The sequence below is a fragment of the Babylonia areolata genome, chromosome 6 (genome assembly GCF_041734735.1).
Source record: "Babylonia areolata isolate BAREFJ2019XMU chromosome 6, ASM4173473v1, whole genome shotgun sequence".
NCBI lineage: Eukaryota > Metazoa > Mollusca > Gastropoda > Neogastropoda > Buccinidae > Babylonia > Babylonia areolata.
Window position 1 is genome coordinate 25,730,300 of NC_134881.1, and position 14,012 is coordinate 25,744,311.

The 14,012-nt window shown below is 43.4% G+C and overlaps 1 protein-coding gene across 1 annotated transcript; it reads right to left on the reverse strand.

The window, feature by feature from the left end:
- Nucleotides 1–1,894: 1,894 nt before the first annotated feature.
- LOC143283336 (ganglioside GM2 activator-like) lies at nt 1,895–13,586 on the reverse strand. Its single transcript, XM_076589539.1, has 4 exons — nt 13,459–13,586; nt 10,004–10,220; nt 7,955–8,096; nt 1,895–4,191 (listed from the first exon to the last, which is right to left on the reverse strand). The coding sequence occupies exons 1-4, from the start codon at nt 13,553–13,555 to the stop codon at nt 4,123–4,125; spliced, it is 525 nt and encodes a 174-aa protein (XP_076445654.1). The 5' UTR covers nt 13,556–13,586; the 3' UTR covers nt 1,895–4,122.
- Nucleotides 13,587–14,012: the final 426 nt, after the last annotated feature.

A 14,012-nucleotide genomic window follows, 5' to 3' on the forward strand; every position in this document is an offset into this window, starting at 1 on the left:
TTAATATCCGTCCATCTAGCCCGTCCAAAGAACGGGTGCCAGATTGTTTTAGTTGTGATAGACTTTGGCTCACATCTAAGACAGTCATTGGTTGAAGACTAAACGGAACATGAATTTTCTTTGAATCAATATATTGTTTTAGAATACAGAGGTCGTTTTCACTGGTCCTATTGCTTGATAATTTTTTTTCAGCAATGGTTGCAAAATGATTATTTAACTGATTTGTTGTTACATCAGCGACGATTTGTTGACGTTTTGACACATGTTTATCATTCAACTTGTTGATGGCTTTCCAAATCAGAATCTTTTGTATTAATTAACATTTTTTTGAAAATAATTACTTTTGGATTTACGTCTCATGGCGTTTACTTTATTTCTTTGTTTCTCACATTGTTTGTTTGATCCATACATCTTCAGATAATGTCTATGGTGTATTAAAATGTCAATTTCTTTTGTTATCCATGGTGGTTTTGTTTCTTGTCTAACTCTTTTCCTAATGAATGGTGCATGCATGTTATAAACAGAAAAAAAGTATTTATCCCAAAGTCGACAGCTTTTTCAGGATTTCTTAACTGATATTCATAATCTGAATGCGAGTTTGCTAAATCAGAGAGAAAATCGTCTTCTTTAAATTTCTTAAAACTCTTATGAAATATAGTTTAATGTCCTACCTTTGGAATTTCAATCCGATTTTTAAACCAGATGAGACAGACTGGGAAATGATCACCACTGCCACAAGGTGGAACACATGCCTCCACAATGTGTTGTTTTGTGGTTACGTAAATATGATCTATTCTGGTATTTGTGCTTTCAGTTATGCGTGTTGGTCTGTCAATTAATTGTTCTAAGCCATGCATTGTAGTTGTTCTGATGCCACTTTGGTTTTGGTTTAAGCAAATCTCTGTGTGTGTGTGTGTGTGTGTGTGTGTGTGTGTGTGTGTGCGTGCGTGTATGTGTGTGTGTGTGTGTGTGTGTGTGATTTTGGACAACAACAACAACAACAAAATTCACACGGGCCTTTAAAAGGGCGAAAACACGATGCAATGTGTGTGTGTGTGTGTGTGTGTGTGCGCGTGCGTGCATGCGTGCATGCGTGTGTGTGTGTGTGTGTGTGTGTGTGTGCGCGCGCGCGCGCGATGTGATTTCATTTTAATATTAGGTTCAGTGAGGTGGAAAGGTGAGCTTTGCCATAAAGTTTAAGGCCAAAGAACAAAAGCAAAAATCAGTCTCTTGTGTCATGACGTCAGGGATTTATTCTTCTTCTAATACGGGTGACCCCTTTACATGTCTTATCAGCACCAGGAAACTCTGGGCCCACCTCTCAAGACCACGATTCTGCTCTTGGAGAAAAGAGAGAGAGAGGGAGTGTGTGTGTGTGAGTGTGTGTGGTTTCACACACATACATAGATACACACACAGACACACACACAGACACACACACATATATAGATAGATAGATGTGTGTGTGTGTGTGTGCGCGCGCGCGCGCGCGTGTGTGTATTTACAGGTCAGGATGACAGTCATCATTTTTTATGGTCTTCTTCTTTTTGCTCAGTAAAAGCAATAACACTACTTAATTAATTCACAATGTGTAGTAACTGCACTTAAAATTAATGCCACACTGTGAGTGTGAGTGTGTGTGTGCGCGCGCGCGCGATTGCGTGCACCACGCCACACCACACCACACACAAATACACCACTGACACGCGCGCGCGCGCACATACACACGCGCACACACACACACACACATACACTCACACAGAAGTACACAGACAGACAGACACACACACACACACACACACACACACATACCACGACGACGACGACGAGGGCACCACCCCCATGACGCAACACTAACAAAACACCCAGCAACAGACTCTATCCAATGCTTGTTCATAGTTTATTGCATCACATGTTGTACTGGCAGACGTGACAACATCTAAATTCAATATCTAAATTCGAAAACTCGATAAGCTGTGTACTACGAGGCGACTAAGGTTAAATGTTGTTTTCAACACTTCTATTTTCTTTGAGGAAACATTATTTTTACGGAAGACACTTAATGTAATTAACAGTTTATTACTTGTTTCGCTTTCTTTTTGTGGTCTATTTATTGACGACGACAATTCCTAAATGCCTTTATACGTTCTTCAGAAGAAATAAAAGCTCAGTCTAGAATTGGAATTTCGGTGCTTTCTACACATGAAGTTCTGATGCAAGTGCATCTTGAAAACAAGTATTTTATCTATGGGAACGTGTCCTTGGTAACTTCATCAACTGCAGAGAAAACAAAAAGAAACTGAACCTGTCATTGAAAGACTTAAAATCTGGGCACTGCAGTATGTCCATATCACAGAAAAAAAAGAAGAGACAAAAACAACAACAACAAAAACAAACAAAAAACAAAAACAAAAACAAACAACAACAACAACGAACCTAACTGTAAAATATGTAACATGTGGGTGCTTTATGATGTCCATATCGCAAAAGGCAACTCAGATCTTCTAAAATGTTCACATATTTATATCAACATCAAATCGCATCGACATTTTATTTTGTTGTTGTTTATAATTTTATGTAATGAAAACATTTCAACGCTTGATTCTACAATTCCTAAAAAACCTGCATCTTTTGATCCCTTTTAGTTCGCCTATAGAGCTAACAGATCAGTTGAAGATGCCACTAGCATAGATCTCTACCACGTCCTCAAACATCTCGAAAATCCTAACAGCTATGCCAGGATACTTTTCATTGACTACAGCTCTGCGTTCAACACAATAGTGCCATCAAAACTATATTTTAAACTGAAAGACCTCTCGCTGCCTGAATCAGTTTGTGCATGGATTCTAAATTTTCTAAGATGCAGACCGCAAGTTATTGAACTTGGTGACCTCACCTCCTCCACATGCATTCTCAACATAGGCACCCCACAGGGATGTGTTCTATCCCCGAATGTTGTACTCACTATTCACACATGACTGTGCAACTCAAAATGAATGTAACACCATGATCAAGTTTGCCGACGATACTACTTTAGAAGGGCTGATTACGAACAGTGATGAGTCAAAATATAGGGAAGAGGGGTGTGTGAGGGGAAGTGAGGGTAGATCCTCAAACCTCCTATTTTTTCCCATTTCTATCCCCACCCCCGCCCTCTTTTTTGTGTTTATTTGTTTGATACTGATGTTATTTATGTCGTTATTACACAAATCATATTGCCTTATTGTATTTGTACGTCGCCTTACCATTTTTTCCCACATGTTTTTTATGGGTCCTCCATCCCCCCATTAATAGTTTTTTTTTCCCATTTCTCTCTCTCCCCCCCCCCTTTTTTTTGTGTGTGTGTGTTTGTTTTTTTGTGGGTTTTTGTGTTTGTTGTTGTTGTTGTTGTTCCTGATGTTATTTTTGTCGTTACTGCACAAATCATATTGCCTTGTTGTAATTGTACGTCGTCTTATCACTCAAAGCCCGTGCTCAGCTAAACAGTAAATACTATCCCGTGAACAGGTTCTGTGCAGACATAGTTCAACGTCCTTTGACACCGATGATCCATTCTCTCCTGTCCACCACAAACCCCTTTTCATTTTCTTCTCAACTGTGTTGTTCTCACGGTTTTGTTATTCATGCTACAATGTTCAAATTTTTGTTTGGAGACATCTGTCCCATATTTAGCGTTCGTGTATATATATATATATATATATATATATATATATATATATATATATATATATATATATATATATATATGTCTACATTACGATATGACTTAATATCAGACTTTCTCGCTATCTTGTTGATTTTCTGTTGTTGTTGTATTTGTATTGTGGCGTTTCCAAATAAAATACTGTTTAAACCAAAGGCCTCTCACAGGCTCGTCAGTTCTCGTGCGGAGCTGTCGTTGAGGAGTCAAACACCCCGCATGGGGAACATCTCGACTCGCAGCCGACGCTCGGGCAAATTATTATAATTAAAAAAAAAAAAACCAAAAAAATCGCTGCTTACACGTCTCGTTTGAGACAAGCTAAAAGCGAAATGAACGGAGAAGCAGATACGTCGTTGTCAAGGGCACCGGAAGCGGGAACGTCGTTGTCAAGGTCACCGGAAGCGGGAAGGGTCAGTTGATCAATGCTGCTCGCATCCCACCTCCCTGCCTTCGGCATCCAAGACTCTGACGGTGAGGCGGAATGAAGTCTGCAAGGAGAAATGTTGCAGGAAAAGCTGCCTTAGAATACTGGGCTAAATCTCACACAAAATCATGTATTCATCAGTCCCTCATTCTCAGACAAAGTAGAAGCATGTTTTTAACTCAATCATACCCCTTGATCGCAGCAAAAAAACAACAAAACAACAACAACCCAACAACAACAACAACAAAGAAACCACACCTAACAGTAACAGATGCAACATCCAGGCACTGATGTCCCTTTCGCAAAAGGCCTCTCACTCCTTCGAAAATGTTCACAAATTTATCTTCGAATCAAAACGCCTCGACACTTAATCTTGATGCTCATGCAATATGTCTTAATTTCCCCCAAGTCACTAACCTGCTGTTATTGAAGGCGTAACTGCTCTCGACATTGGAATAGTACGACTTCAGTTACCAACACCACCAGCAGCCAAAACAGCGGCAGCAGAACCCACAGCAATTATCATTATGGCAGGTTTTTTGACTCACTTGTGTAAACAAAGTGAGTCTACGTTGCAACCCGGTTTTGGTTGTCTGTGTGTGTGTGTGTCTGTGGTAAACTTTAACATTGTCATTTTCTCTGGAAATACTTTGTTATTTAACATCAAACTGGGTACAAAAATAGGAAAAAATTCTTTTCTTTCCACTCATTCTGTTTTCAGTGACAATGAACCTTTAGGATGGGCACAAACATTTTTTTTTTTTTAAAGAAGCCAAATTATTTGCACAATAAATTTACTGTTACATTTTTTTAAAATTTCTATTTACACAACTTTTGTTTGATATACTGAAACACTGATCAACAGCAGTCTCTTTTATCATTTTTTTTGTTCAAATAGAAACTTCTATCGTTCAATCTGGAATTTACATTGATGAATAAATCTCTCTGGGGCAGCTAATTGAAGGGGAGATTACTCATGTTTTGAAGCATGGATATTAATCTGTTTTTATACTGACCTTTATCATCTAAAACATTACATTTTGAAATTATTCCTCGGTAGACAGAAAGACTTTTGTGTTTTACACTCAGTGTGAAGATCTTTCACAATGTACAATCACCACAGGAGTATTTTTTTCGGGAAATAGCAGCTCATACACAATGTGACGCAATTTAGAAGTGGGTCCTGGAAAAAAACACGTCATACTGTACGTCAGAGACTAATGACGTTTAACAAGGCTTCTTGACGGGATGACTGCTTCTTCTTTCCTCGTCCAGCCCCCTCCTCCTTCCCCCCATTATTCCTTTGCTCGATTAAGTACACATCACAAGTGAGTCTTGAAGGCCTTGCCTCTCTTGTTGTTGCTCTTCTCCTGCGTTCAAGGGCTGTGACTCCCATGTTGTATGTACGAGCTTTTTGCGTGTATAACCATTTTCACTTCACGATGACAGCAAATTTACCCCGTTTCCGAGCGTATGCATGCTGGGTATGTTCTTTGTTCACAAGGATTACAGGATCTTGACGCGTGTATTTGATATCCTGGATGAGAAAACACACGAAGGGGGTTCAGGCACCAGCAGGTCTGCGCATGATCATGTTGTCTTGGGACATCAGAAAATGTCCACCCTTCTTCGTTCGTAGGCTACAACTCCCACGTTCACTCGTATGTACACGAGTGGGCTTTTGGCTTTTACGTGTGTGACCGGTTTTTTTTATGTTTGTTTTTTGTTGTTTTTTTGGGGGGGGTGGGGGGGGGGTTATTGTTGTTGTTTTTTGGGTTTGTTTTTTTTAACCCCGTCATGTAGGCAGCCATACTCCGTTTTCGGGGGTGCGTATGCTTGATATATTCTTGTTTCCATAACCCACCGAACGCTGACTTGGATTACAGGATCTTTAACGTGCGTATTTGATCTTCTGCTTGTTATACATACGAAGGGGGTTCAGGCACTAGCAGGTCTACCCATAATTTCATGTTGACCTGGGAGATCGGAAAAATCTCCAGCCTTTACCCACCAGGCGCCGTTACCGAGATGCGAACCCGGGACCCCCAGACTGAAAGTCCAACGCTTTAAAATCACTCGGCTATTGCGCCCGTCATCTCCAGACCCTCAGACCACCAGGTGTGCCAAAACTGGGGATCGAACTCAGGAAACTCGGGCGAGAGTCCAGCGCTGACCGTTCGGAACATCGCACCAGCCACGATAACAGTACAGCAATGACCATAACGTGACAGTCTTTTTTTTTCGTTTGTTTGTTTGTTTTTTGTGGTGTGGCGATTTGCGGGCCTGCAGCTTCACTTAGGTTGCTGCAGGGCCTTGGGCCTGAAGGCCTGAGTGCAGCTCCGCTTGCAGTTGTGCCTTAACCGTTAGGGCCAAAATTCTTTTCCCTCCTGTCTTCTCTCTCCCTCTCCACGCTGCGCACCTCCCCACATGTCAATAATAGCCGGACTAACGGCTGATGGACATTGCAGGAAGAAGAAGAAGACAAAGACGGCAGTGTGGAACGCATGTGTCATCACACACTGGTGTACGCATAGCAGCTAGCCATGGACCACGTTTGCCTGACAAGAGATAAGACGCAACACCCTCCACCTGAGTTTCAGTTTCACTTTCTCAAGAAGGCGTTACTGCATTCGGACAAATCCATATACGCTACGCCACGCCTGCTTGACAGAATCTGCCTGACCAGCAGCATAACCCAACGCACTAAATCAGACCTTGAGTGCATGCAATGTATGTGAACCTGTCAGAGTGGATTTCATCTACAGAAGACAACATTTCGTCGCCACAGGCTCTTTTTCAGAGTACCAAGTGCGTGCTGCACAAAGGACCTCGGTTTGTCGTATCATGCGAATGACCGGACGCCCAGTTTGATTTCCCACCCAGTCAAGCTTGGGAGAAAGAGCGGGACTGGGAACCGAACACACTCCCTCATGGATACTGAGCGTTATCCATTCTGACACCTTCATCCTCCATCTGAGAAGCACCCCCCCACCCTTATTTTTGGCATATCCTGGCAGGCAAGGCAGAGCGCCCAATGCTGAGGTCCTGCCTTGCGCTTGGTCTCCCCGGCACGTGCACCCTGTCCAGGCAATACGTTTTCCGCTGACCGGCCGGACCATGTCCACTGCATAGTAGGATGGTCGCATCCAGAAATACATCCTCAAGTGGAAAGCTGGTATCTGGGAGGAGAACATTGTCTGCCCGCCCAAAGCTGCGTATACAGGGATGTATACAAGAGAGACGAAAACTCTCGGCATTGACAGACATCGAGTCTTGGGAGCGACTTGCAGCCGGTGGAGAGGTGGTAGTAGTGCCCTGACCCAACCTCTTAGGACTGGGGAATGAGAGCTGTTTTGTTTATTTTTTTTTTGTAGCAGAGTAGAAGAACTAAAGGCACGCAGAAAGGAGCCCAGCAACCTCTAGCAGACCTGACAATACATGCGGATGATATACCTTTGCAACAGAGACTTCAACTTCCGTACGGTCACAAGTGACGCTGTTCTAATCGAGCAGCCAGCCAAAAAGCGACAGAAAGGATGCATCATCCATGGTCAGTCTGGACTGAAGGAGGAATCAATTATGATGATGATGATGATGATAAAAAGAACAACATGATAATACAATAACAATCATAACGATGGCATGGTGCCTTACACCCACATATCCCCCCTCTTCTGCCCCCCCCCCTCACCCCCCAAGAAAAACAACAACCCAAAAAACATCCCCCCCCCCACGCAAGTACACCCACCCATATACCCCCCCCCCCCCGACCTTCCCTCCCCCCTCTCCCCCTCCCCCCCACCCCTCCCGTAATACACACACATTACCCAAGCAAGGTAGTCCTGGAGATCCTCAATGGTTGGCAAGGTTATGTGGGTGCTGGAGACGGTGTAGGTGCCTGCGTTCAGGGGGCAGGAGATGCCAGTCATGGAGTGGAGGTGGGTCAGCAATTCGCAGACATCGTACTCGCTGTTCGCACATGAACGAGCAGGGAACAGAACGTATAAACTATTGCAAAATCGATGGATAAAATGATAAAGATGAATGAACTATGAGGCTATGAGAAATTAAAATTTAAAAAAGAAGGGGAAAAAAAGATCAACAAATGATAAACAGTGGGAACTCTCTTCATACACAAGGTACATAACTTTCAGGATCGGTAGCATAAGCAGCATTGACTTGAAGTTGTGTGTTTTGTGCATGAAAAGAGTTACTACTCTTTACCTTCTTTTTTTCCTCCAAATTCTCATAACCTCATTGTTCTTTTGTCTTGGAATGCTGTGTATCTGCTACACGCTCTCTATGGGGGGTGGGGGCGGAGTGGAGAGAGCAGCCCGGGCGCAATAGCCGAGTGGTTAAAGCGTGTCCCAGGTTCGAATCTCGGTAACGGCGCCTGGTGGGTAAAGGGCGGATATTTTTCCGATCTCCCTGGTCAACATATGTGCAGACCTGTTTGTGCCTGAACTCCCTTCGTGTGATACGCACGCAGAAGGTCTTGTAATTCCATGTCAGCGTTCGGTGGGTTATAGGAGCAAGAACATACCCAGCATGCAAACCTCCGAAAACGGAGTATGGCTGCCCACATAGCAGGGTGAATAACAAAAGTCATACGCGTAAAATGTTATATAATTGTCTGAGTGTGTATATTTGCGTGACTGAAATCTGATTGAATGGCACAGGAAACGAATGATGATCGTCCAAAGGCAGCCATCAGTCGGCTCAGAGGAATCTGTTTAGCGCGTTGGGTTATGATGCTGTCAGGAATCTGCCTAGTGGGTGTGCTGTAGCGTACAGGGCTTGTCAGTATGCAGTGACTCCTCGAGAAACTAAAAGTGAGAACTGAAACTCTGCTATGACAATACAATACAATACAATATAATCCAATCCAATCCAATCCAATCCAATCCAATGCAATGCAATGCAATGCAATAAACACTTTGAAAACAAATAGTGAAATAACAGCTTTCTATTTGCGAGCAGTGATGCCTCATGGAGAAACTAAAAGTGAACACTGAAACTCTGTTGTGACAAAAGTGTAATACAGTACAGTAAAATATAATGCAATGCAATGCAACGCAACGCAACACAGCATAATGCAATGCAACTGACGCGATGCAACATAATACAACACAATGCAATGCAACGCGACGCAACACAATACAACACAATGCAATGCAACGCGACGCAACACAATACAACACAATGCAATGCAACACAACACAACACAACGCAATGCAATGCGATGCAATACAATACAATACAATACAAAAACCATTTTGAAAACAAATCATGAACAAAGAATTCAGTTCTCTCTCTCTCTCTCTCTCTCTCTCTCTCTCTCTGTCTGTGTCTGTGTGTGTCTCTGTGTGTGTCTCTCAGTTTGACGCTGTGTTATACTTGTACATTATACATGTATAACAACATTTATATGCGTATATGTTTGTGTGTCTCTTAAAACAACGGCAGATGTGTAAGTCAGCCAAAGTGCAAATACCTTCACCGTTGGAAAATAAAGATTCATTCATTCATTCATTCAGTATATATATATATATATATATATATATATATATGTGTGTGTGTGTGTGTGTGTGTGTGTGTGTTGTGTGTGTGTGCGTGCGTGCGCGCGCGCGCGCGCGTGTGTGTGTGTGTGTGTGGAGAGAGTGAGAGAGAGAAAGAGAGACAGTGGTTAGACACACAGACATCCAAAGAAAGAGAAAGAGCGACAGAGACAGACACACACACACACACACACACACACACACACACACAAACACAGAAACAGACATAAACAGAGTGTGGTCAGGACAGATACAGGAAGACAGACAGACGGACAGACAGCCTACCGAACGGATCCAGCAGACCACACCACAACCTACCAGCTACCCATGCCAGTCTCACTGTCACAAGGCAGTTCAAACCAGAGGCCCAAAATCCAGAGGAATTCAGCAGTCAGAGCCACCCTCGCGCTTCCCGGCACCACGTTTTGGTGGAGCGTGAATGAACCAGACACTGTCACATCCCCGGGGATGCTGAAAGGGTTCGGGGTCAAGGTGAACTGGGTGATGGTCAGGAGCTTGGGACCCGTCACTTGAGCTGTCCACCCCACACACACAAAGAAAACCCCCACATCTTTATCCATCAGGGTTTCATCAACCCTCTTTCATTCATGTATTTCGCAGGGAAACTCTTCTTCTTTTTTTTTCTTCTCCTTATAACCCAGTGACATTGCAAGCATATAAAATCCAACAATGAAAAATACAGTATAAAACAGTGGCATTGTAAACGTACAAATCAATCAAACTTCTGTGTGCATGCGCGCGCGTGTGCGTGTGCGTTTGTGTGTGTGCGCGCGCGGGTTTGTTTTATTTTATTATTTATTTGTTTTCTTTTAAAATGGACTTTTTAAAATTCTATGTTTGATGAGCGTTTGCACAGGTCTGTATTTTCTTACTCTGTAGTGCGTGGTTCCATGTGTGTGCACTGTCTCTTTCACTTCTCTCTCGATCACACGGAGTGTGCGAGTGTGTGTGTGCGCGCGCGCCGGGGTGCTATTTGTGCGCGAATGTGAATGAAAAACATCCATAGGTTCAAACTTTAACGACATCTAAGTGTGTATTCCTTCGCAAGGAAACTCATTTTCGTGTTCGGATGTGGCTGGAGTGAAAGCGACAAGTGACTGCAAAGACAACGTTCTGGTTTTAACCCTTTCACCGCCAGTCAGTTTAGAGTACAAAATTCCCTTGTGGTATAAACACAGAAAAGACAGTGGCTAAGAATAGCTGGGGATTCCCCCTGCGATGTGTAGAAAATATGGCCTATCCTACCACCGAACATTAGGAGCAGCAGGTTCATGGATAACAGACCAATGAATGGTCACCTTTCAGTGACATGGGTCTTCTTCCACGCCTGTGCATAAATGCGAGCTTGGCGGTGAAAGGGTTAAAAACCCTCTTGCATTTACAGTCCCCACTCCATGTACATGAAGTACGGTTATTGGTAAACAAGAACATAAAGAATACAGTACTCGGATGCTGTCTGGTTTCCAGCAGGACTATGACCATCCATTTACGAGTTAAAACAAAACAAAACAACAACAACAACAAATAAAATGATAAAAAATAAAAAAAAAAAAAAATAAATAAAAAAACGTTCAACATCACGGAAGTACAGATAATCCATGACATCAGACTATGATGATGACCAGGTTGAAGAATTCTTAACACAGCTTCAAATGGTCATCAACAAGGTCGACAAGAAAGGCATCCTCATCGTTCAGAGCGACAGCGACGCCAGCGTTGTTATAGATGCCCTAAGAAGACTGGAGAAATTTCTGCAGCCCATACTGTAATGAGTGATTGCCTAGAGGGAACGCGTCCGCCTAGGAAGCGAGAGAATCTGAGCGCGCTGGTTCGAATCACGGCTCAGCCGCCGATATTTTCTCCCCCTCCACTAGACCTTGAGTGGTGGTCTGGACGCCAGTCATTCGGATGAAACGATATACCGAGGTCCCGTGTGCAGCATGCACTTAGCGCACGTAAAACAACCTACGGCAACAAAAGGGTTGTTCCTGGCAAAATTGTGTAGAAAAATCCACTTCGATAGGGAAAAAAAACAACAACAAAAAACTGCACGCAGGGGGAAAAAAAAAGCGTGGCGCTGTAGTGTAGCGACGCGCTCTCCCTGGGGAGAGCAGCCCGAATTTCACACAGATAAATCTGTTGTGATAAAAAGAAATGCAAATACAAATACAAATACAAAATACCAATGATAAGGGGACTGCGCCTGCTAGAAATCACCGGTGATAATGACTTGTTTTTTTGTTGTTGTTTTTTTTGCTAACACTCTTGGTGCATAAAGCATTACAACGATGGACATGGCACTCCCCAAAACAGTCAACACCACAGCTAGACAGACTATGATAACTATTCTTGTGAGAACCGGAACCGGTCTGCTGACAGCCAATAAGAACAAAACAAGTACGTTCCCAGAAGCTGACCTTGGCGGTGACATGATTGGTTGTAAACTGAGCTTTAGGATACCACATCGATCAATGTTTGAACAAATATCTATTGTTCCACTAGTATTGATTTCCATGTTCATGATTGATATGCATAGCAATATATTGTTGTAGCTTCCCAGTGTATGAAATTATATTTGTAGCTGTAACCCTTTGTAGCTGTAACCCTTTCTCTGAATAAAAATGTTGAAGAAAAAAAAAGTGGAAGCAGCACCACCATTATCACAGGGTTCACGGTCACAACCGTCACCCCAATCACATTCTTCACCAGTCCGACAGCTGACTGGCAATCCACCCCCTACCCCTTCTGGTCCATCTGCAATCCCTAGCAACCCAGAAAACCTCAGAAGATCCAACAAAGTAGTGGGGAAAAAACAACAACAACAACAACAACAAAAACCCCAACCCCCCCCTTCCCCCCCAAAAAAAAAACAGCATCGTGTATTTTCGGAGCATGCCTTCAGTGCATGAAGCTGCATATCAAGTTCTTTTCTTCCAACGGACACACAGGGGACAACCAGTTTCGGTATTTCGCCTTTAATCTTCAAGTGACAGTTATCAAATGACAGTCACATTGAATTGTTTGAGCATTTAGTATGAAAATGCGCGGTGGGCGCGCGCACGCGCACGCACACACACACACACACAGAAAGGGAATGTTCTATGATGCTAAAACGTTTCTTGAATCTTCAGCCCGTAATATCTGCTGTCACAAACGGCATCTCTTGACATTAATTTTGGCACTCAGATTGCAGAAATGTTATCAATTTTGTGTTATGTATGTATTTGGATTATTGCGCGAAATCATATGCTGTACTTCTTTTTGAAAACTATTGACACAATAACCATATGGTAACAAAAATAAAGTCATTCGAAAAAAGCGAACACATGCAGAAGTATTTAAAAATGGGGGTGGGGTGGAGGTAGTGGGGTTACGGAGTTATATTATAGCCAATATGAAGAAAAAAAGAAGATAACATTTTTAATAATGGGATTATCTCGCATGAAGGATCCATGAACATAGGACCTTACCCAAGGGACGTCTCTCCTATCCTATTGGTCACTCTAATGAAAGACATATAACTTGAGACATCAATGAAAGACAAAACATTCCACCACAAAGAACAACTGGTCACTAACCCATGCAACAGTACAACACAGACACACACACACGCACACACATGCACACACACCGCTCTTCCCTGCCCCCCACCACCCGCACCCCACTGTCCCCCCTCACCCCCCCCCCTCACCCCCACCCCCTCACACACACACATCCTCCTCCTCTCCTCCTCCACGTACACACAGACATACCACAATCTGTGAAGTCCATCAACTGCACATTCCCGTCGACCGCAGCAAAGACGCAGGCCAGGCCAAGGAAGAGCATCAGAGGAGTGGAGAGCGCCATGGTGTCTGGTTCTAGTGGTGAACTGCAACAGTCTTGTGGACGTTGTGTCCGCTGCCTGGGACCAGGCTGGCTTTTATCCACCTGGCTGATGTGCCACGTCTCCTGTGCCGGGTAACCCAGCACCTCCCTGCTTCACTGGCTTCCATCAGCTCTGGCTGGTGTCACTAGCTCACACCTCAGTGTTACTTTACCCGCCATCTCTGCTTGCATGCTTCGCTGGCTTCCATCACTCTGGCGTCACTGAAACACTCTCTGTATCACAATGACCCGTCGCCTGGATGATGGCTTCCAGAGAAGTGCATAAGGAAAAGTATGAAACCAGTTCGTTCTATTCAGAGAAGTGCATCAGGAAAAGTATGAAACCAGTTCGTTCCATCGCTTGAAGAAACATCAAGGAAAGAAAGACAAGTAGGAAGAAAACGATTGTGGTAAAAGCCTGGTTTCAGCTGAATTAAAG